This window comes from Colossoma macropomum, unplaced genomic scaffold (assembly GCF_904425465.1).
Source record: "Colossoma macropomum unplaced genomic scaffold, Colossoma_macropomum, whole genome shotgun sequence".
In the NCBI taxonomy this organism is placed as follows: Eukaryota; Metazoa; Chordata; class Actinopteri; order Characiformes; family Serrasalmidae; genus Colossoma; species Colossoma macropomum.
The window spans coordinates 29,825,319-29,847,411 of record NW_023494790.1 but is presented as its reverse complement, the minus strand read 5'-3'; the positions used below and the strand labels follow the sequence as shown (position 1 = coordinate 29,847,411).

Sequence of the window (22,093 nt, the reverse complement as noted above, 5' to 3'; positions counted from 1 at the left end):
GTCACAGTCACTGATTAATGTCAGGTGTTGTCTTCTGGCCCTAGTGTTTTCTTCAGTAGAGTCCTAGCATTTGCAGTTTTCTAATGTTGTGGAGGATCGTGAGCTGAAGCTTGATGAGCTTCTGCTGAACTAGAGAAAATGTTTAGTGGATTGGGAAAACACTTAATTGTCACCAGGAGACCAGGATGCATAGAGGCTCCTGATAGAGGAACCAGTGTTTTGTACAGTGAAAGCCCTGGCACTTACACACCCTCTTTTCCATTTATGTAATGGAAAAACATGTCCAGGGTAACTCTCAATTTGTTATAAAAGATGGCAGATTTTTGAATGCTTTGCAAGATTGCTGATGTGAGTGTTGGTTATTGTGGGTATTGTAATACTTTAGGTCACGTTATACGTTTTTGAGCATATCATGGGTATGTCTGTTTTTAAAGAACACTGACCAACTGCATGTTTGATTACAAAGAGGTTTAGCCCAGGAGTCCTTGTGAGCATAACAGGCTGTGTTCAATGGGATGTAATGATAAGCAATAAAACATTGAGAAAAAAACATTGTGGTATGAGAAAGTAATGTGCATTAAACTGTTTTAGATGCTTAAATGGATCTAAAGTGGATGGATGGATTGATGGATTGATTTATTGACTGACTGATTTTTGTTTGAATTTTGTGTTCCACATTAAATGGAGCAGCAGTTACGTTCTTGTACCTGTAAAGGTGCTTAAAGGTAACTTCTGCACCATTTAAGTTGGAACCATGTTAGGCCTATGCTAACCCTAAAAGAATAGCAGTTTGTTTATGTCCACTGTCTTGAACACAAAGCAAAATTAAATGGACTCTACAGTTAGAGAGGGTCTGCTGCGTTTTCATTTTAATTTGAAACATGACTGAAACTACTAATGTAAATCGCTTTTCCAATACTGTTATCGAAACCTTAAATAACTGGCACATACTGATCCACCGAGCACTTCACTTAAGATTATAGTCTACCTAAAAGTATGATGCTCAAACTTCTCAAACACTACACTACTAGAGGAAATAGACAACTAACAACATCATATCACAGAGTGTTGTTTGAGGCTAGTTTTGTTTCAGGAGTAAAGTTTTTTTTTCCTTTTGATATCAAATTCAGCATTTTCTGCTGATATTGGTACAGTACTGATACCTGGTAATGAACTGGTGCCATCTCAAAAAATATAATGGTGCTAATTTTTGGTAGCATTTTAAAATGTTTTACATGTGCATTATCTGTTCCAACTTATCAAACCTCAGAAAAATGAAAATTGCAATCTTGAATTATTGTGATGTCATTATATTTTATTTATGTAATATTACATCAGATATTTGTCATATTGCCTATTTTGTATATATATATATATATGTATATATATATATATATATATATATATATATATATATATATATGTCTGCCTGTATCCTTGCACTGTACACTCTTTTGTTTGTTTTTTTGTCTACAGTGAGAGAACTCCCCCCGATCTGTCCAGATGTTAGACAGAAGCAGCGGATCTCTATTGACGTCTTGCCTCCGGAAGTTAAAGCTCGCTTTGCCTCAGACCCCATCATACCCATCCGCACCAAAACTGCCAAAGAGTTTCAGTAAGGACCATACTTTCAGTACCCTCTGATTACACCCCTTTTCATTCTTCTTGCCATAGTTTACTCACACTAAACCATGCTTCACTGTACTTGTTTGGATGAATCCAGGGAAGACATTGAAAAGGCGACTATCTCAGGTGATTGGAAGCAAGTCCATGATTTCTACTTGACCACATTTGACTCCTTCTTGGAACTCAATGCTGCCTTTAAGGTGTGTTTGACCCAAATATGTAGTCCAAAGTTTTTTTCACTAAGCTTTAGTGTGGCAAGAGTGTTGTAATAGTCATTTCGGTGGATTTGTTTCATGTTGCTTAAAGTCTTTTTCTGGAGTACTTCCATCTAAATCTATGCACATAAAAAAGTCAGAAACCACCCTTTTGTTGATTTAATTTCCAGTCGAAAAGAAAGTATAACATCAGCTCAGTGTTAAATTTGACCACTCTTTACCACCACTTCCAATCTGTCCTCCCAATAAAATCTGCTCCCAAAGCATGGCCGTACTTAACTTTGAGGACTTCGAGGTCCAGTCCTCGATAGTTTCAGGAGGGTTTTTTTCACATATCTCCATTCATGAAATATAAAAGGGCTAGCAGCGCCAATCTGATAATGCAGTGGCCTTATCTGGGATGTCGCCACAGGTATCATAGACTTACCCAATCAAATGGGGATAGAATATTTATTATGCCACATTTTTTATGAAGATGAAATGTGATTGTTTTCTGTGAATTGTGTCACTGTATTATGGCAAATCAAAATCTACCAAGTGCCATGTTATTTCACTGTTTAGCAACCGTTGGTATCCGCCATTGCCTTATTGGTTCATGGTCACTGCCCGTTGTGACCGTAAGTAAGGTCCTCGATAGTTTTGGAAGGGTTTTATGAGATTCTGCGTGGTAAAAGGAACAAGACTACCCAATGAGCAATGAGCAGTTCTCAGATGACCTCATGGTTTGACTGAACTGCCCATTCTCTTTATCTCTGTACTCACAGCAACTTTGGCTTCCTGTGATGTTCAGGTATGCAACACAAATACAATATGCTAACATATAACATAGCTATGATAAAAATGTGGCAGTTTATGAATAATGAGTAATTAACAGATTATGCTTGTAAAACGCAAACACTGAAATTTGTTTTTATTTGGAGTACTCTTAATGTTGCTAGCTAAATGAGCATGCTTAAGCTTAGGTCTAGTAGTTGCTTAGTTTAGGCTGCAAGCTCCTTAGTTGGCTATAGTAGTGTTTAGAAATTAAGTTGTTGTGCTCTCTAATCATAATATATTACAGAAAGCATGAGAAAGTTCACTCTGAACTTGCACACTTATGGCAAAGTATCATGCAATGTAATCAGGAAATTGACATATATTTGTCTGTATTTTGTCTGGTTAACTGTGTGAGTAGTCTACATTTTCCGTTAGCTGGGGTTTGGTAGAGACAGCCTTTTGTAGCGTATTTTTTATACATGCTTTTTCAGTTATCAGTGAGGACTGAAAAGAAAGAGAGAAAAAGACACAAGCAGAGAGAGAGAGAGAGGGAGAGAGAGAAATAAGTTACATAAAATCAATGCAAAACTATCACCTGATTTAGTAACATTTTCACCATGTATTTTCAGCTGAAAATAATCACAAACATATAAATAAATAGTTAAATGATTAAGTAAATAAATTTAAACAGGGTAACTGGAGTCAAGTCAGTTTATGGAACAGTGATAGCAGTTTATAGAAAACTGAATTGATGCGAAAGGAACAAATGAAAAGGTGCATTACAGATATGAATGGGTAAAAAGGAGCAATAAATTGTTTAAATAAAAAGAAAAAAGAAAAAAAAGCTGACAGATGAGAAACTGAAAGTCATACTCATATTTGGCAGTTAGCTTATCCAGTATGAGATTTAAGTCATTCTTTTGCAAAATGGACCTCACTAAAAGTTCTCAAAAGAGTCACTGAAAGAGTGTTCTCTTTCAAAACATTCACACAAGCAACTACCTGAACACACCTTAGCTGCCTTGCAAATTTCTTTCTCATGTGCATCTTAAATGGCTGCATAAAATATTACAAGATTAGAGATGATAATCCACTTACAAGTGAAGGGGAAAGAGAGAGAAAAATAAGTGAAAAACAGGAATTCTAAACCTGAAGGTGAAAAATTGATTAAAAGATACAGGGACTGTAAAGAAAATGGGACTCTTAACAACCGTGTAAGAGCTGGTAGACCACCAAAACTGTCACCTCCAGATAAACAGTACTTAAAGCTGTCATCTTTGAGAAAGAGGAGAAAATCAAGCTCCACTCTTCCTACAGATCTGAAAATATCCACAAGTGTTTCTGTTCATCCTTCCACTGAGAGAACACTCAACACTATGAGTCTTTGAAAGGATGAGTAGCTGTGAAGAAGCCATTACTGAGAAAAGGAAAGAAAGGATAAGTCTAAATTTGTAATTGGTAATTGGATCATAAGAAGCAGAAAATAGAACTAACGTGTAGGACTGAGCTTTGGAGGTGTGGAAAATATCCCTGCAGATTTCTTTGAAAAACTGAACTGGAAAGGAAACTCTAATAAATGGTAGACTTACTAAATACTGAAAAACTTGCTATTATATTTATTAGTTGAAGCTTCTGTGTAATTGTCTGTGAAATATATTCTTTCTCCTTTTTTGGCATTGAAAAATAAATCCCTTCTAATCAATGGCTGTTTTGACTGGAAATGAAATCCTTGAAGGGTTGGTCTCTTTTGAGAGTTTGAGTTTTTCACAATACTGTGTGGTGAACTTTTATTCACTGATTTATACTGCTATACTGTACACAGAAATATAATGTGGAGTAGGTCCAATACATGCCCTTTGAATTGCACTAATGTTTTTTTAATGAGAGCTGCTGGAATTTGGACCCATGTGAAACAGTAACGGTGAAAATTGGGAAAAGGGGAAAACCAAACGTTACTTTTTGGTTTCCAGATGAATGAATGAGCTCATTCAGAGAGCAGTAAAACAAAGAACACCTGCGTATAGTTACTATACTGGTGAACTACTTAGCGTCCGCTTCATCATTTATTTCAACATTCAAAGCAGCTGAAAAAAGACCATGCTAGAAATAATTATGCTGTTTTGGCTCTGAGAAAGTTTTAATACTTCTGTAGCAGCAAGATTTTTCAGATTCAGTATTTGAGGCCAAGTAAATGATTGCTGAATATATTGGTGGGTAATGAGACTGACTTTCTATTTTATCATCCACAGAAGGAAGCAAATGCTCCATACAACACTATTGAAGACTCAGGAATAAACACCAAATTTGTCAATGCTGTTTATGATGCCTTACTTCACACGGTGCGTAAACAGATGGTCTTACCCAAAAAAAAATAAAAAAGAGTCATGTCTCTTGTTATGAGAACACAGAGAGCTATTGTGTGTTTTTGTTGTTGATATTTACTTCATTACTTCAAGAATGTCGATCTGGACAGAGTGTTTTGAATGTTTTTAATTCACAGCCCCCAGACACTCAGAAATCGGTCCTGAAGGGAATCATTAATAGCTTATTAAGGGAATGGAAGGGGTGAGTGCTGTTTTGTTTTCGCTCACTGAACCTTTTAAAGAGGACATTAAACCTGCAGAAAGCAGCATTTTAGTGGGAAAGTTTGAAAGTTTGAAACTTTATGTCTTTCAGGCCGAGGACAAAAGATGACCTGAGGGCTTATTTCATTCTTGTGCAGGTATTTATTTATTTATTTATTTACTTTGTAGCACCAGTTTTGTTTTCTTATTCTCTGACATAGTTTCAGTAATGTTTGCTTACATAAGCTTTGTTTATGACCATTAAACTATATGTTATAGATTATCATAATGATCTAGCCCAACTGAGTTGGCCAGTAAGGCCGAAAGCACACTATGAGCAGAAAACCGTCTCCGTTATATAACCTAAGGACATGTGGTACTTTTCAGTAATAGCTGTAATTTCCTCTCTTTAAATCGAGACGGTTATCTGCGCACGCTTATAGATGTGCATATGTGCAGCACAATCGGGCTAATCTGGATTAAACTTGGCCTTTGTGAAAACGGCGCAGGCTGAGCGGGAGGCGAGGCGAGTCGAGGCTAGGCAGGAAACTCTTGATCTCCTCTCTCACCACATGGCCCATTGACTCCAGCCATAGCTGCAGTCAGAGCGGCTGCAGATATATTATGAGCTAAGTGTTTACTTCACACATGACCAGCATAGACTGGTTCTGGGTTGTCCAAATAAGGCCACAGCCATTGGGCTTCACGTCTGGGGAAAGACTGGCAAGACGTAGAGAGAGTGTCTTTAAACAGTTTTTGATTTGCTGGGTCTTGGATCCATTTTAGAACGTTGTGTTTTGATTTGGTCCATTCATGAGCTCATTTTTTTGAAGTGGAATGGGTTTGAATGTTATGGTTATGAGAGCTGATCGTTTTCATATTCTGAGGTCAGTCTGCTCCGTAATGAGCTTCTGATGCTAGTCGTCCTCGGGCTGTTGATGGGTGTCCTGACCTACATATCTCTTGAAGACAGGGTGAAATCGAAAGGCAGCGGCAATTATTGGGCTGATGCGTCTGCCGCTGATGTGAGTCAGCCTCTGGTATTATTTGCCTTTCTCTGAGCTGGAGGAACCGATGAGGTCATGCTGGAGTGGGGATGGCTGGTTTCCGCTCAAATGCCACTCTTTATTAGAAGCCAGACTTCTTCCTCGGCTCCCGGACGAAAAGTTATATTTCCTTTTTGAAGTGCATTGAAAAAGGCTCCTCTTTGTTGCAGAACCCTCAGTACACCAGCACAGCCACATATGTCATCTATGCACACTTACTGAGGCAAATCGCGGCGCTGGCTGAAGCAGACCACCATTTCCTGATGCACTGGTTTAAGAAGTGAGTCTGAAACGTTCCCTTCTGTCACCACCATTCACAGTCCAGCCTGCTTAAGGAAGCAATTCGCAAAAGTAAAACCATAACTACAGCAAAGCCTCTATTATAAGGGGATCTTTTATAGGACTGTTTACATTTGCTTACATAATCAACTCCAGTAGCTATTTTAGGTAATTAAGCATGATTACTTGCAATGATGTTAATAGAAGGCCTTTACATTTTCAGTTCTTATTTTAATTTGAATGTGGAAATGTGTGGAAATGGCAGTTGCAGAAAATGTGTTCATTTGAGTTGGTTTGCTGGAACAGCAAAAGGAACTGTTGGCTTATTATTCACTTCTTAAGAGTTGTTATTCAGTAACTGATGTTTAAGTCATGTAGTCCTGAGAGTAGGGAAAGTGTGGGCCTTAGGGCTGGCCCGAATAGCATTTTACAGGCTTAGAATAATCGTTGGTGTGTCCGAACAGTACTTGAGTGCTCATTTGCAATTCCACCCTTAAACACAATAATATTTACATTTCATAGTTAAACTTACTTCAAATATGTTCATTTGTTCCAAAGATGCTGTCAGACAGTTGTAGGCTACTGTAAAGTTAAGGAGGAGACCAATGAGTCTTTGTTTAGCGTTGTGCTTTCATAGTCAGTTTAGCTGGTTTACTGAATAGATAGCCAAGTTCTTCCACTGCTAACTTTAACTTCCATCATGAGTGAAATAACTCTAGTAGACGAGCCTAAATCTCGTTCAGGATTGACGACTCAGCAGGGTTTTTCAATGTTTTATACTAAATTTGTACTAATGTGAATTTTAATGTTTTATACTAGATTTATGGCCCTTCTTGTCTTACATGAATCAGCTAAACCAAATAGCTAGCCCGCTATCTCTGTTTTTTCTCCGTCTCTCTGTGGCTAGTGATGAGTGAGTGAGCACATGCTCAGCTTCATCACTTGAATGTCATTCAAACATCAAAACTACAGCCAAACAAATTCATGTTTCTCTTTGAATGTTGTTTGCCGTTTGATATTTTTCTAAGGAAAGTAGCTAAAGCATGCTCGAGAAGTCACTAAATGTCACTAGATGACATTATGTGCTAATTAGCATGTTTCTGATGTCATCATGTCATATTTGCATTCTGCTTAGTGTCAGATGGTGTCCGGAATTTACATCTAATTGCTTCTCTCCTGCTCTCTGTGCTCACATATACTGTATTTTAATGCAGCCGATTTCCTAATAAAGCTGTTCTCATTTATATATTTTTCTGTTTCTGTTGTCAGACAACAGGACGAGTATGAAATAATGATTGAAACGCAGCCCATTAAGACTACATGTTAACCAGCAGTCATTTCCATGCCATTTCCACCCTCCTTCTCTGCACTGCTAAAATTCACATTTTATAACAATGTCATCTGACAAAATCACCATAGACATCATTTAAAGACAATAGCTATGCTGTGATTTCAGCTATATTTAAATGTAAAATGATCACTCAGAGAGAAAGTTAGCAGCGACAGAATATTTTTCTTATTTTTTTCTGACAAACCACAAGATGTTCCATTTTCAGTGTGGCAGTGAGTGATGAGACAGTGATAACGGTGAAAATGATCAAATCAAATTGTTTAAATTAAAACAAAGGAGGGCCAAACAATACAGATTAGTGTTTTGTCCTTGGCAGCACTGTTTGAACATGCACAGCTCACTCACGTCTGTGTCAGCTGCTGTGCAGACTGAATGTGCTGCTCCGCCTCTCTGCCATTCACTGAACAGAGCAGACGCAGAAAGAAGTATGCCTCTCACTCGCGGGGCAGTACTGGAGACTCTCTTCAATGGAAAGTAAATACGTTTTGCCCAAAAAGCCTCTAAAAGGATCCAAAAAGTCACTAAATCTAGCAGTGAATGAGTATGACATGATATTTTATAGCCAACTATCACGTCCATTGTTAAGTAATTGCCATTTTCCCCCAGGTTTTTTATAAAATGTTTTGCTTTAAACAGTGGGAGAAAATCAGGAATCCACAGTTCTAGTGTTCTAGAATTCTGTTGAGGTCTAAAGGGTTAACAAAAGGCGAATACCAACATAACAAATGAATACTTGAGTAGGCTGTGAGAATTATTTGTGCCAGCCCTAGTGGGCCCACATACAGGCCCTTAGAGTTAAAGAGGTTAATTTCACATGAAAATAAGGCCTTTGCTTTTCAGTGCTGTATTGGTATGTTTGACTGAAGAGACATGTCATCTCTCAGACTATCTCAGAAGCGTTTTAAGCAGCTGGTGGAACGCCTACAGCTCTTCATCACCACACGGCTGTTCCCTGCCAAACCAGAGGAGCTGCCGCCCATGGCCAAGTGCTCTTGGTGGATCCCGTCTGCCACTAAAGTCCTCTCGCTGCTCAGTAAGTATGAAAGTCTGTGAGTAAACACTGAATAAGATACTTAATATTAAGAAGCTGATTCTGCTATAACTGTGTTAACCCCTTTAAATTTCAGGCTTATTGTTCAGTAGCTATTCTGAGTTACTCAGTAATTACTGTGAACCTAATATATAGTTTATCTTGTACCTACACTCACTGGCCATTTTATAGGTGACACCTACCATATAGGTGCACTTTATAGGTGTACAATTACAGAATGTAATCAGCCCCACCTCTGCCCTGTCTGTGAAAGGAAAGGGACCACAATATGACCACTTCTTACCAGATATTACCGGGAGTCGATCCTTCAGCAGTATCAATAACATGTTGGTGTGTGATGTAGCGTATCAGTGCTGCTGGGTTTTGTGACACTTCAGTTCATTGCTGGGTTGAAAAATGTCTGCTAATCAAAAATGTCAGCCAACAGTGGTCCTCTAGTCAGAGACTAACCGCTGATGAAGGGATACAGCATGATAAATACTAACTATGCATGGAAAAAAAGAGCTATAGTCTCGGAGTGTACACCTACACACAGAAGGAGGCTGTCAAACTTTGCCGCAACAGAAGAGCCACAGGCAGTAATTGTACATCTACATTACAAAGTGCACCTACAGTACTATGCATAAGTCAGAGACCACCCTTCATTTATTGAATTCGCATTTCCCTTTGCATTTTACAGCTTCTATTTTTTCCATAAGACTTGCATTCAGTTTTTTCAGAGAAATTTGCAGGGATATTTTTCGACACCTCCATAGTTTAGTGTTAGAAGTGTGTTCCATTTTCTGCCACTCACCATCCCAGTAATCCCAAACACATTTTCGACAGGTCTGGACTCTGGGGTGGTCAGTCTACTGTTCTGAGAAGCTTCTTTTTGATTTGTAAATGTTCTTCTTTTTTGTCTGTTTTCTTTTCTCAACAGCTACACATACTTTGAGACCCATAGTGTTGAGTTGTCTCCTCACAGTGGAAGGCCTGTGGATTTTTTTCAGATCTGAAACCAGAGTGGAGCTTGATTTTCTCCTCTCCCTCAAAGATAAAGACTTTAAGTACTGTTTATCTGGTGCTGACAGTTTTGGTGGTCCCCAGCTCTTAGACGGTTGTTAAGAGTCCTTTTTTTTCTATATCTTGTAATCATTTTTTGAACTCTACTTTTGGAAACTCCTGTTTTTTTCACTTCTTTTTTACTTTTTGACTTTGCTGTTCCTTATGCAAGTGGATTAACTGTTGTCTAATATCCTCATGAATATATCTTAAAAAATGACTAAGTTGGACTAAGTTGGAAATGGCTGTTTTGACAGGAAATTAAATAAGTGAAGTGAGGTTTCTGATTTTTGCACAGTGCTGTTTTTGGTCAGTGTTCCTGGAAAAATGGCCACCTAGTCTGGCTACAAAGTGTATCTAATAAACTGGCAATGCAATGTTAGTTATAGAGGGTTTAAGGAGTTAAGGATGATCAATTGCAGTGTTTTCTTTCTCTCCCCTCAGATGCTGCAAACAGCATTTCTTCTCCTCCCATCATCCCCTTCTCCGATTTCTATAATCTGACACTGGACCACATCGACTTCATGGAAGACTACCAGACGTGGCAAGCTCATGGAAATTCCAACAGGTGTGGCACGAAAATATCATTCTGACCGAGCGCCTTTCTGCACAATTTTCTCTCTGCCCACACGCACCCAAGCTCTTTCCGCTCGAGGTGTTTTCTTTAGTCTTTAGTCTAAAAAGCTTGTGGAAAATAGCGAGCTCCCTCTTGTGTTTACCTTCAGCACTTGGTGAGACAAAATAAGATCAGCACACGGTTGGTATCTTTCAGAAAGCAACGAAAATGTAGTCTCACCACTTGCAGTGGCGTTTTAAGCTAACCACTCTTCATCAGTCCTTTCAGTACTTGAGCACTGGACATTGGACCAAATTGTTTTTTGCCACATGTGGTCTCACAGGTCTGAGATCACATTGAAAATCTGGGATTTTTTTTCATTTAAAACTGCATATTAACACCAGAATGTTTTAGAATTTTGCATTTTTACATAAAAGTACTACTCATTGCACTGATGTTGTTTACTTATTGCATTAATATTTATTTATCATAACACTGTAAGTAAATACTTGTCATAAAAAATAGATAAATAGATGTCTAAAAATAGGTGCTGTAAGTACCTGAAACGTTCACACAATACTGTACCTTGGAATAGAACTTTTACTTATCTCATATGGCTCTTTAACAAGCCATCCGATTGGCAGGATGGTTTTAGGGCATTGTTCCAAAAAAAGCTTTTAGCGTCTTGATTTGTGGTATAAGTGGAACTTTGCAGCATATTTGACAGTTTCATTATTATAGCCCTAAAAACAAAAACTTTATGAGAACTCTACTGTTGCTTACAGAACAGATTTTTGATCTGACCTTCTGCTGTCTGTGCAGGTTCACGTTCTGCCAGTTCCCCTTCATCCTGTCAACAGTGGTGAAGAAGGCCATCATCCAGAGGGACTCTGAGCAGCAGATGATCAGCATGGCCAGGGTGAGCATTTGCCTGCCACTGTCTGCAGTTCTTCTGTAGTTAGCTGCGCTGTGGAGCTGCCAGAATGTGCAGGGAACATTACTGTGGAAACTAAAGATTAAGCCTGTTTGGTCCGTAAGGGCCTCCTGGGATTTGATGCTTGCTCTATGGCCGTCTATATGACTGTCCTGAGACTGTAGTGTTTATCTAAGCCCTCTGTGCTTGGAGGCTCCTCAGTGAAGTGCTGTGATTCTCAAAAACCACAAGTTTTCAGCTGTTCTAAAAAAAGTCCCACAAGGTTACTGAAAGCAATGGTACAAATCCATTAATCATATATGGGATAACCCAATCTGTCATTATAAAAAAAAAAAACAAAAAAACAATCCATCAAGTTAAGCAGGAGGGATTGTGTACACCAGTTCCATTACCGAAATTGTTGTATTTCAGCTTACTTACTTACTTTTGGCAATAATTGGACACATAAAGTGTTGATGTAGTATTTTATTCACGTGAGTAATTCATGAACTGAGGTTTTTCAGCACTACATGGAAAGTCTTCTGATAACAGTCTTGTGCAGGGTGGGGCTGCATAAGTGAGACTTTTTTTTTTTGGTGGAATCCTCCCAGACTCCCTCCCAAACATATGTGACCAGAGAGCGTAGGCTAAACAGACACGTGGCTGTCTGACAGAAGACAGTTCAGTCTGGCAGGAGTGTCGGCAGCCATCTCCTTAAGAGCACCAAGGGAATGAACACACTCTCCTGTGTTCTCCTCATCATAGCCTCATGGAAGCATTGTAAAACCAAACCTAGGAACCAACACACTGAGTTAGATATAATCACCAATGCCTTAAAACACAAAAAAGCAAAGCTGTTGTGAAAGGTTATTTGCTGATTATATTTCGTGTGGGTAGAGTAGTCTATTCTCGTACTCAAGGAGACGTATTGATATTTTAATGAAATAATGACTCAAGCTGAATTACTTTAGTACAGAGTTCTCTGTAAAACCGCAGTGAAACTTCTTAGTACACTCAACATCTGTCAGCATGGGAAATAAAGTCTGTTAGGTGCTGTTCTTTTCTTTTTTGTCTGAAATATAATGCTAAAGCTTTAAAGTGAGAGGCATGAACACCAGTAAAGAAGTCCAGATGCTGAACTGAACAGAATGAAATGTTATCCAAAAAATGAATTAGATTACTTTACTTACAACTACACTCAAAAAGAAATTATTGTAGTTTGAAAATACAGAGACAAGTGCACATCTATGAAAATTGTACTTGTGTAATATTTTTTTAATTGAAATTGTATTACTGAGTATTACTGAGTCAGGAAAAAACATATTAAAATATAGTATGTTTTTTCCTGAAACAGTAATACTGTGCTGTCAGAGGTGTCATTTAAAAGTCGGGGGTAATGGGATGGATCTGGCAGGGTGTTTTTAGACCACGTCATATGTCTTGATGTATTAACGTCACATGCACAGACTCAAAAAGAAACGCATATGTATCTTCAAAGTATATATATATATGCCTACAGCAGTTAAACCCTGCCCATTCACATTGAAGTTAAAAATAGTGTTTAAGCCTGAACTGATTTTAAACAATACAGGACAGCAAATCATTTAATGTTAGTTAAACTAACAAAATAGCATGAGACATCATGTCAAAATGTATAATGTCTGTTGTGGTATATAAAACCATACACGTTATAAATGGAGCTTAGGAAAATGAAATACAAGCAACATGTAGGCTATAGGTCTTTTAACATAGTTAGAAATATCACTGGCATTCATGAGAAGCAAACATTTAACAGTATATTACGAGGCAGAATTCGCCATGGTGTGACATTATGTAAACGAGGCTGCAGCATGTGAACACTTGACTGACCAAACACTTGGCTTTCTATTTCGGCTACAGCAAACCCTGGTGGACAAGGTTTCTCGCAGACAGAGGGTGGATATGAGTCTGCTCTTTCTCAACATTAAAGTGAGGCGTCTGCAGCTGGTCAGTGACTCACTGGATGAGGTAATAGCACTCACTCCAAGTATGTGAACACAGCAACATGGACAGCGCCTGTCTGTTCCTTTCAGTTGTTACCACTAAGTTCTGAAGAACTGAGAAATATTTACAGAACTATAAGACTTATGTAGTGGTTCTTTTGCCTTAGTCAAAGCAGCGCTGTAGTCAACATTTTATTTTCCGAGACTGAGAAAGGGTACTTTTGGCCAAGAGCAAGTATAGTCTGGTCTGGAAAGTTCTAAGTCTGGCTATGGCTTAATTTGGAAAAATGGCCCCACCATAAATGTCTTCTCTTTTTTTAATAGCTTTCGAGAAAGAGAGCAGACTTGAAGAAAAAGCTAAAAGTGACGTTTGTTGGGGAAGCAGGCTTGGACATGGGCGGACTCACAAAGGAGTGGTTTCTTCTCCTGATTCGACAGATTTTTCACACCGACTATGGTGAGACATGCAGGACAAACAGTTTTTGGTCTCAGTGGCCCTCTGCCAAACGCATGCTTAGAACAAATGCCTCTGCGCATGTGCTTAACCATGATTTGTGTTCATTGAGAAAGCCGAGAGAGCTATAGTTCAACCACAGCATTACTCACTCTTTTCTTATCCTGCGTAACAGATTGGCCTACTATAAAACCACAGAGATTCCATTTCCTATAGTTTTGCCACATTGTATTCCTGATGGGGAACGTCTACGGCAGAGGTTCAAACCACTGACTGACTCAGCCTGGGCCTGAACACTTATGACTCGTGACTTGATTCAGGCTTGAATGTGATGACAAGAAAATTCTAAGCAGACGTCATATCTGTTTTTTTCTGCTTAATCACTTTAATACTAAGGTAGAAAGCCTTCAGTTAGCTTGCCATCCAGAAGCACTCTACTGAAAAATTAACCTGTAGGTTACTTCTGATTCAGCTTAAAAGGTTACTCAGTATAGTAGTACTCTCAGGCTTAAATGCTCCACTCACATGTACATGGAGCATTTGGCATCTACAGTACACCAAATAATCAGGATTTTGTCAGTTCCATTCTGATTTGCTGTAACATTATGTAGTTGGACAAGCTGTGGGCAAGTGAAACAGCCCTTTCCTTTCAAAGTAGGCAGTTCTTGGTCACGTTAAGCATCAAATTGCGCCAGATAGGAGACAGTCTGGCTTGTGAGTCTAATGTGGTAGAAGCAGCACTGAGAATGATACCAAGTGAAAAGATAGACCTCTGAGGATGGTTCATCATTGTGTAGTTTGCTGTTAGTATATGAATGAATCCTTTGCCGTTGTTCTCTATGACAAAAATGAATGCTGTTTTTGAAATTTGCCCCTATGGTTAGGTGCTGAGTTTGTTGTATGATAGTGTTGAAGTAGTCTTTAGTAACAATAGTAGCTTTGCTTTCACGTAGTGATTAATTCCTACTCAGTTCAATTTGCAGAGGTTTTGCACTGCCTGCAACATGTGTGTAGTAAGGGGTGGGAGTCTCCAAGCTCCTTACAATTCAGTCTGATTTCAATTGTGGATGCCAAGATGTGACTGTAAAATGATTTTCTATGCATTTTGATGCATCTCAATTTTTAATTTTTGCAGACTACATTACATTTTTTCCCTATATTTTTCATTAACATTTAGTGTTATCGTAGTTGAATTTGAATGTAGTCTGCACATTTGAATGTAGTACACTTAGTAAGCCTTTAGGCCTGTTTTACCATCTAACTAATTATAGCAGTTCTAGCTTAAATGTGGACATTTGAAACTTTTAACAGACATTCTGATAACATTTTTTTTCACTTTGTATGTTGCAGTAATACAGTTAATTCTTTAGTAAATCCTTAAACTTAACACTTTGCATCTTAACATTAAAATTTTACATTAGGGAAAATGCAGAGCCTTTATAAAATCTGACTTTGACGTTTTGTGAATCAGTTCAGAATTTTTAAGAGAGAATCATGATCCATCAAAGAATCGATTATCTTTCCCACCTCTAGTAGCAATATTCATATTCATAATTCTGTGAATCTAGTGACATATGGGCGGAAAATGTACAAACCTAATCCGCTTTGGGCCCGCTTTTTTAACCACGAGGGATTTTCTTTCAAAAAGTTGTTAATTTTTTCCATAGACAAAACCAGCCTAAAGCCAGAATTCCTTATTTGGGCATGTCACCAGCTTTAGTCCTCATGGTGCTCTGCACATGCTCAGAGGTCTATGAGGACTCTCTTCCGGTGTATTGCTTTTTAGAATTGCTTTAGCCAGATCCAATTTAAAAAATGGTTTAATTGCTTTAGCCAGCTCCACTTTAAAAGTGTGTGAGGTACAGCGTTTAATGCATAATTAGCCAAATGCAAAGGAAATTTATTTTCCATAGATTTTCAAAATGTTTGTCCAGTTTGTTATATATTTCCATATAAGCATGACATATATGTAAATAATAAACTTTACTCTGTTGCTATTATTTCATCTACAAATGTGCATATATTTCAATATACTGCCAGGTATGTGCATACATTGGCATATGTTTAAATATTCAAAAATGACAAATTTAAATATATTTAGCAAATATATTTAAAAAAAATCACATATTTTGCAGATCAGTTTTTCTTAATGGACAGATATATTTCCTGTTGATTGCAAAATGTGGGCTTTGATTTGAATAAAGTAACTTAGTACCTAATTTGAGATCTAGTCATCACAAACACACACACACACACACACACACACACAAATATTATTGTGTAAACTTAATTTAATTTTACTACACATTTCATTCAGAATAGAGTCAGCATATTGCCACTGTCAGAACAAACCATGTATCACACTTTTTCACTTTTTGTCTTTTGGAATTTGAAAAGCTGTTTACATTGTGTCAGGATGTCATGATGAATGGACCAGTAGAAATCTAAAATGACTTAGAACTGAATCTTGATGTGTTAACTTACTTTGAAAGTTAAGTACATTTTTCCTGCTCCTGTAAAATTACTTTTTTGGCGATACAAGGTTTTTTCTGGCAGCAAAAATATGTAGACTTTCTTACCTCAAAATAAAATGCAGTCGTCAACATGTTTTCAGTTTGTAGACTTGAAATGTACTAGCAATTTGCAAAAATTGTGATGTCATGTGTTTTGACCTCTAATTAGTGGCTTTTCTGATTAATATGTTGACTTGAAAAAACTGAAATTAAGTTTCTGTTACTATACTGATACTATACTGTTCAGCAATGGCACTAAATGCAGTCTGGAATCAGCCACTGGTACCTAATTAGAGTTAGATCTTTATGCAGCTTTGATATGTTTTGTACCTTTCATTTACAGGCATGTTCTCATATGTGAAGGATTCTCAGTGTCACTGGTTCAGTAGCTGGAAGTGCGACAACTGCTCGGAGTTTCGTCTGGTTGGAGCTGTATCCTTTAATTTGCTCATAGGTGGCTGCGTGCGGCTGCTTAGAGCCTTAAATAACCCATAAACACACAGCCCGTTTCCACTTAGAGAAAACCTTGCGCCGTTTATTCGTGGAGCCTGTAAAGAGTTTGTCTTTCAACACAGGAAAGGAGGGATGCTTATTTTACAGTATCAGTCCACTGCTTGAGTCACTGCCGAGGCAACGAAATATGTGACGTTTATCTGTCTGATCAGTGCTGTTTTCACATTGCAAAGCCTTTAATGCTGCATGGTGAAAGACTACCATTCTAAAGTTTGGAAGCTTTTCAAATGGATAACACCAATTTATCTGCAAATACATGCTGTAAAAATTATTTGCAGATACACTATAAAAATGATGAAAAACATTTAGATGTGTTCAGAAAAAAAATATTTTTAGATATTGGTGAATGAAGCCCAATAATACTAATAATTTGTGCACATGGCAATCCAGTACATAAGTGGATATACTTATCATACATTATACATAAGTAGAAACAAATGCTGCAACTGCAACTAAATGGAAAATAACCATGTTTCATTTAAAGACATGTTGAAACCCCAATTTAACACCTAGTTTTAAACCAAGCCTAATTTTGGTTTATAATATAAAAGAAGATATCGGAAAAAGTAGCATTCAGGAATCAGCCTCAAAGTCAAAGTGTCAGTATCAGGGGTGTGGCCACCCCAGTTAAACAAAGTAAGACAGTCAGCTGTCATCAATGAAGAAGTTACCACTGAAAAGTTCTGCCACTTTGTGTGAACGGTTTTCAGTTAAAACCTGCCATTAGGGCTGTTACCAATCTATTATGATCAGATGCAGCACTCAGTGATCACTGTGTCGCAGAGGGGAGTGAACGCTGCTCAAAAGCTTAACGTTATTCTTGTTAATTTTACTTGAGGAAGAAGCTGACATTGGCTTTCTACATTTAAAGAAGTTTGAAAGCAACTAAATCTTAATTTTAGTGTATTACAGTATGTTTTAGTTTATATTGTAACATGACTGTATCTGAGGATTTTAACAGTAATTAGCAGAGAGTATAAATAGTACAAAGAACAAAACATACAATATTTTTCACATAATGTAATGGAAAGAGGATGGAATCACTTTCAGTTTTTCTACAGTGAAACTGTATTTTAAAATGTGGTTAACTGGTTAATAACCCTATTATTTTGTTATTTTTCATAGAATTATGACCATGTTAATAATTTGCACAGTACACTTCAGCAGTGCTGCTCTGTGAGCTATATATATATATATATATATATATATATATATATATATATATCAAACATAAGTAATTACTAACATTTACTAAATCCTGTTAATGCTAAAGCAGATTAGCTTGTTACGTAGTCAGATATTATAGCTATATATTATATTATATATAAAATTGCTAGGTCTCACATGGCCACCCCATTATAAAGATTCTGCCTATGGTCTTGGTATTGGAATCAAAAAATCTTAAACAGTGCCAAGCCCGGGAAGTGATCAAATCTCAAGGCAGAATGTAAAATACATGTTGGTGTCTAGTTTAAAACTGAAGTGTATGAGTTAATATTATACAGAAAGTCTTGAATAACATTTGATCGCTGACGTTCACGCCTTGAAATAACCTACAGTGCTGTAATGAAATGACAAGATGATGAGTATTTGACTGCACACTCATCACTGATGACTGGTTGTGTGGCTTTGGCAGTGCAGTTCATGCAGTGCTCTGTCCGAGGTAGAATTGGAGACACAGTGGCAGCCAAACTCTGCCATGTCCTGCCATTACCCCTCTAATCGTCCCCTTTGGCTCTGGCAGCCCAGCCTGGGCCATTAAAGGCTGCCAGTGCAGCCCTCCTCTGCTCCAAAAAGCCTTGCACGCCCTTCTTCCATCAGCCCAGAAGCGGATGTGTCACATCAGCTGGGGATATTGAAAGAAAAGTCTCTTTTGTTTTGTCTCGACCCGGAGCTGGTCTTGATGCTCCAGCCATCACGAAAGATTTTCCCTCTGTCCGCTAAACTCCAGCCTATCCTTCACAACCTCTCTTTTTCCACTGCTCTCTCTCTTCTCTCTGTGTGCATATGTGGAGCACATGGAGCCGTGCTGTCAGCTGCAGCTGTAAGCACTTAAAGAGCAGCCTCTTCACATTCTCCTCTAAATGTATTATACACCTGTTGGCCGTTCTTTCCCCACATCAGAGAGTGCTGCTATAGCGTCAGGCTATTGTGTAATCCACCAAGTAGATTATTTTTTTACTACTCACAATGGATTCACTGAGTTACAGAGTTAAAGGGAAATTCCATCAATCTTTCAAAAATCTGCATAATTCAGTCAGTAAGATGTAAACAAAGCCATTCTGAGTGGTTTGATGTGAAATGCAAGTAAGGAAGAATGGTTCACAGTGGTGGAACCAGATGTCTGAAGCATTTAATGCCTCTAAAAGCTCCAGCACAGAAAACTGCTACACAAAATAGTTCTGAATACATTGTCTTATGATTGTTTTATGATGTTGTTTTATGATAGTTTTGTGAAACATGCATTGTTGTAAGGCCCCAAAGAAATCTTTTTTGATTTACCACTATCTTACCATCATCAACTTTACGTATAACAGCTTAGAAGACATGTGTAGGTCCACAGGTGGTTTTGGTTAGTAAAGATGGCAATATTTGTGTTGTAGACATTGGGACCCCTGGTTTGTATCATCACCACTGTAGAGAAACCTGATTCAGCAGGTTTCTCCACAGTCAAACCATTCTGAATGACTACATTTCAGTGATTGAAATATGCAGAAATTTTGAAAAATCAGTGGAATTTCCCTTTAAAAGGCTCAGTAGTGACACATAAAACGTCATCAGAAATTGAATTCTGACAGCACTCTCAAATAGGGCCTGCTAGTATATTTGTTGGCCAATAAAATCAGTCAGTATTAACATATTTATTGGTATCAGCAAAAATCTTGCTCATAAAGCACTGATATTACTTTGAAGTTGCTGGTTTTATAATACAGTGAACATGGAAATATGACTCATGTTTTTACCACCCTCACTCAGTCAGCTAGGTTGGCAGTCACAGCAATATGGACTGAACACAAACCACTATTTTATAACAAAATGCTATAAAAAAAAACATATAAAATAAATCCAGATCTAACCTTTAGCATTAGCATATGTTCTAACTAGACATGCATGATAAGATCAGAATAGGTGATGATAAATTTTTATATGACCCTTTTCCAACCTCTCTTCATCTTTTAGAATTAAAAGATGTTTTTGTTATTGTGCCTTTAAGACTGAGCTCTGTTCTGATTGGCTGCCCTGTATTGCACTACTTATACACTACTTATAACCTATAACCTTAGTGAGAACGGGTGGAGTTAACCCGCTGAATGCTGAAGAGGTGGACATATGTAAATGAGATGGTTCTTGTGATATTTGATGATGTATTTATTGTACTCCAACAGAGCACAAGTATTAGATTACACAGATGTACTGCAATAAAATGTCTGTATTTGATTCATTTTAATGCATTTGTAACCTTCTACAAATTAATCTTAAATTTTACATGGATGTTTATGCATTGGCATCAGAATCGACATCAGCAGATGTACATGTACAAGAAAACTATCTGTTATTGGCGTCAGCCCAACATGCCTATGTCAGTGTAGATGTCCCTGGTTATTACACAGAAAACCTTTATGTAAAGAAAATTTATTACATTGATTCAAATTATAAAGAGAACTGATTAAAAATTATAAAATGTCTTAGGAAAAAAACCCTAAAAATGCTGGGAAGTGCTGCCCCCCATAGCTACCACATTCATATTATTTAAAGGGCCCATATGCTACATTTCTCTTGTACTTTACTGTTTCCTCTGAGGTCCACTTATAACATTTGTGTGGTTTTATCATCAAAAATGGTCATAATTCATTTTTAATCAAATATTTTACAACCTGTTTTTGTTACTGTGCCTTTAAGACAGATCTAAGATAAACAAGCTCTGTTCTGATTGGCTGCCCTGTATTGTGCCACACTCAAAGCTGAAACACTGCTTATAACCTCAGTGTGAGTGGGCGGAGCTAAACTACTGTACGCTGAATAGGTGGATAGATGTTCTTGCGACATCTCAGAAGCAGTTAATTCAAAGTGGGCTGTTTTTGCAGCTTAGTCCTTAATTGGGCTGTATGGGGAGTGAATGGTACATTTTTTGACAGATGAGGACCAACAGCCATATTTGACGCTGCACAACTGATATCTAACAATCATATCAGTTGGTAAAGCACTGTTTAACTAAACCTATCGGAGTCATTTTTAGCACCCTAAAATCAATATTGGTGATGAAACATTCATATTGGTTGGGTCCTACTTTCATACATGCATTATCCGTGATGGGTCTGAAGGGTGTGTAGGTTTGTGTGTACAGACACAGTGCAGTTGCACTTTCTTAACCCTGTGCGTCAGCTAATGGGCCTGGCTGTGTATAACAGCATCACCCTGGACATCCGATTCCCTCCCTGCGTCTACAAGAAGCTGCTGACCCCTCCCATCGTGCCGTGTGACCCCGACGCCCCCGTCGGCATGGCGACCCTCACCCTGGACGACCTGCAGCAGATCATGCCTGTATGTACACAAGCTGTGACACGCCGTTCTGCTTAGCACTGTATCTGCTCTCATTAAGGCCAGCCTGTAGCATCTCAAACACACACCCACCCTCATCATTCACACATTACAATGACAGCTAGACCCCTGAGACTCCCTCCTCCACTGCAATATCTCAACTCTCACTGTCACGCAAAGTAGTGTCTGGAGTTTTAACATCTTGTTTTGTTGAGATTCATTGTTTCCCAGCGACCACAGTGCTGTCTCATAATAATTTGACAAAGTTTTCTTTTTACGTTTGAAAACTGTAGTCAAATAATAATTAAAGCTTTAATGCTTCCTTTTGCTAAAAAGTAGTTGAAAATCTGTTAGTAACCAGAAAACATGAAATACACTATGTTTATGTGTTAAATGAGCTCTCTGGTAAATGGGCCATATCAGCCTTATTAGAATAATTTTATAACTTTATGTGGTATACAGACCATAAATGACTATAAAACTGTTATATTGCCAAAAAATCCAAAAGAAATGTAGATTATTTAGGATGGTAATGCTATTTAGCATTAATATGGTCGTTGCATGATAGTAAAGCAGTGCCACAGAGTGTTGTATTTGCCTAAGAGAAACACCCTGAGTCATCAGCATTTAAAATAGCACCTGCAGTATTGTTTCAGCTCGCCCTGTGTGGCCGTGTCACTAGGCAGAGCGGCAG

The 22,093-nt window shown here is 38.0% G+C and overlaps 1 protein-coding gene across 1 annotated transcript in view; it reads left to right on the top strand.

Moving 5' to 3' along the window:
- Positions 1-22,093, top strand: part of hectd2 (HECT domain containing 2) — a 39,220-nt gene that overhangs the window by 5,628 nt on the left and 11,499 nt on the right. Inside the window, exons 3-15 of the mRNA XM_036572998.1 lie at positions 1,477-1,615; positions 1,724-1,826; positions 4,847-4,936; positions 5,098-5,162; positions 5,274-5,319; positions 6,378-6,487; positions 8,722-8,870; positions 10,374-10,497; positions 11,308-11,404; positions 13,298-13,405; positions 13,705-13,837; positions 16,691-16,779; positions 21,244-21,402. Of these exons, the coding sequence (XP_036428891.1) occupies positions 1,477-1,615; positions 1,724-1,826; positions 4,847-4,936; positions 5,098-5,162; positions 5,274-5,319; positions 6,378-6,487; positions 8,722-8,870; positions 10,374-10,497; positions 11,308-11,404; positions 13,298-13,405; positions 13,705-13,837; positions 16,691-16,779; positions 21,244-21,402 (1,412 nt within the window). The remainder of the gene's footprint in view (positions 1-1,476; positions 1,616-1,723; positions 1,827-4,846; positions 4,937-5,097; positions 5,163-5,273; positions 5,320-6,377; positions 6,488-8,721; positions 8,871-10,373; positions 10,498-11,307; positions 11,405-13,297; positions 13,406-13,704; positions 13,838-16,690; positions 16,780-21,243; positions 21,403-22,093) is intronic.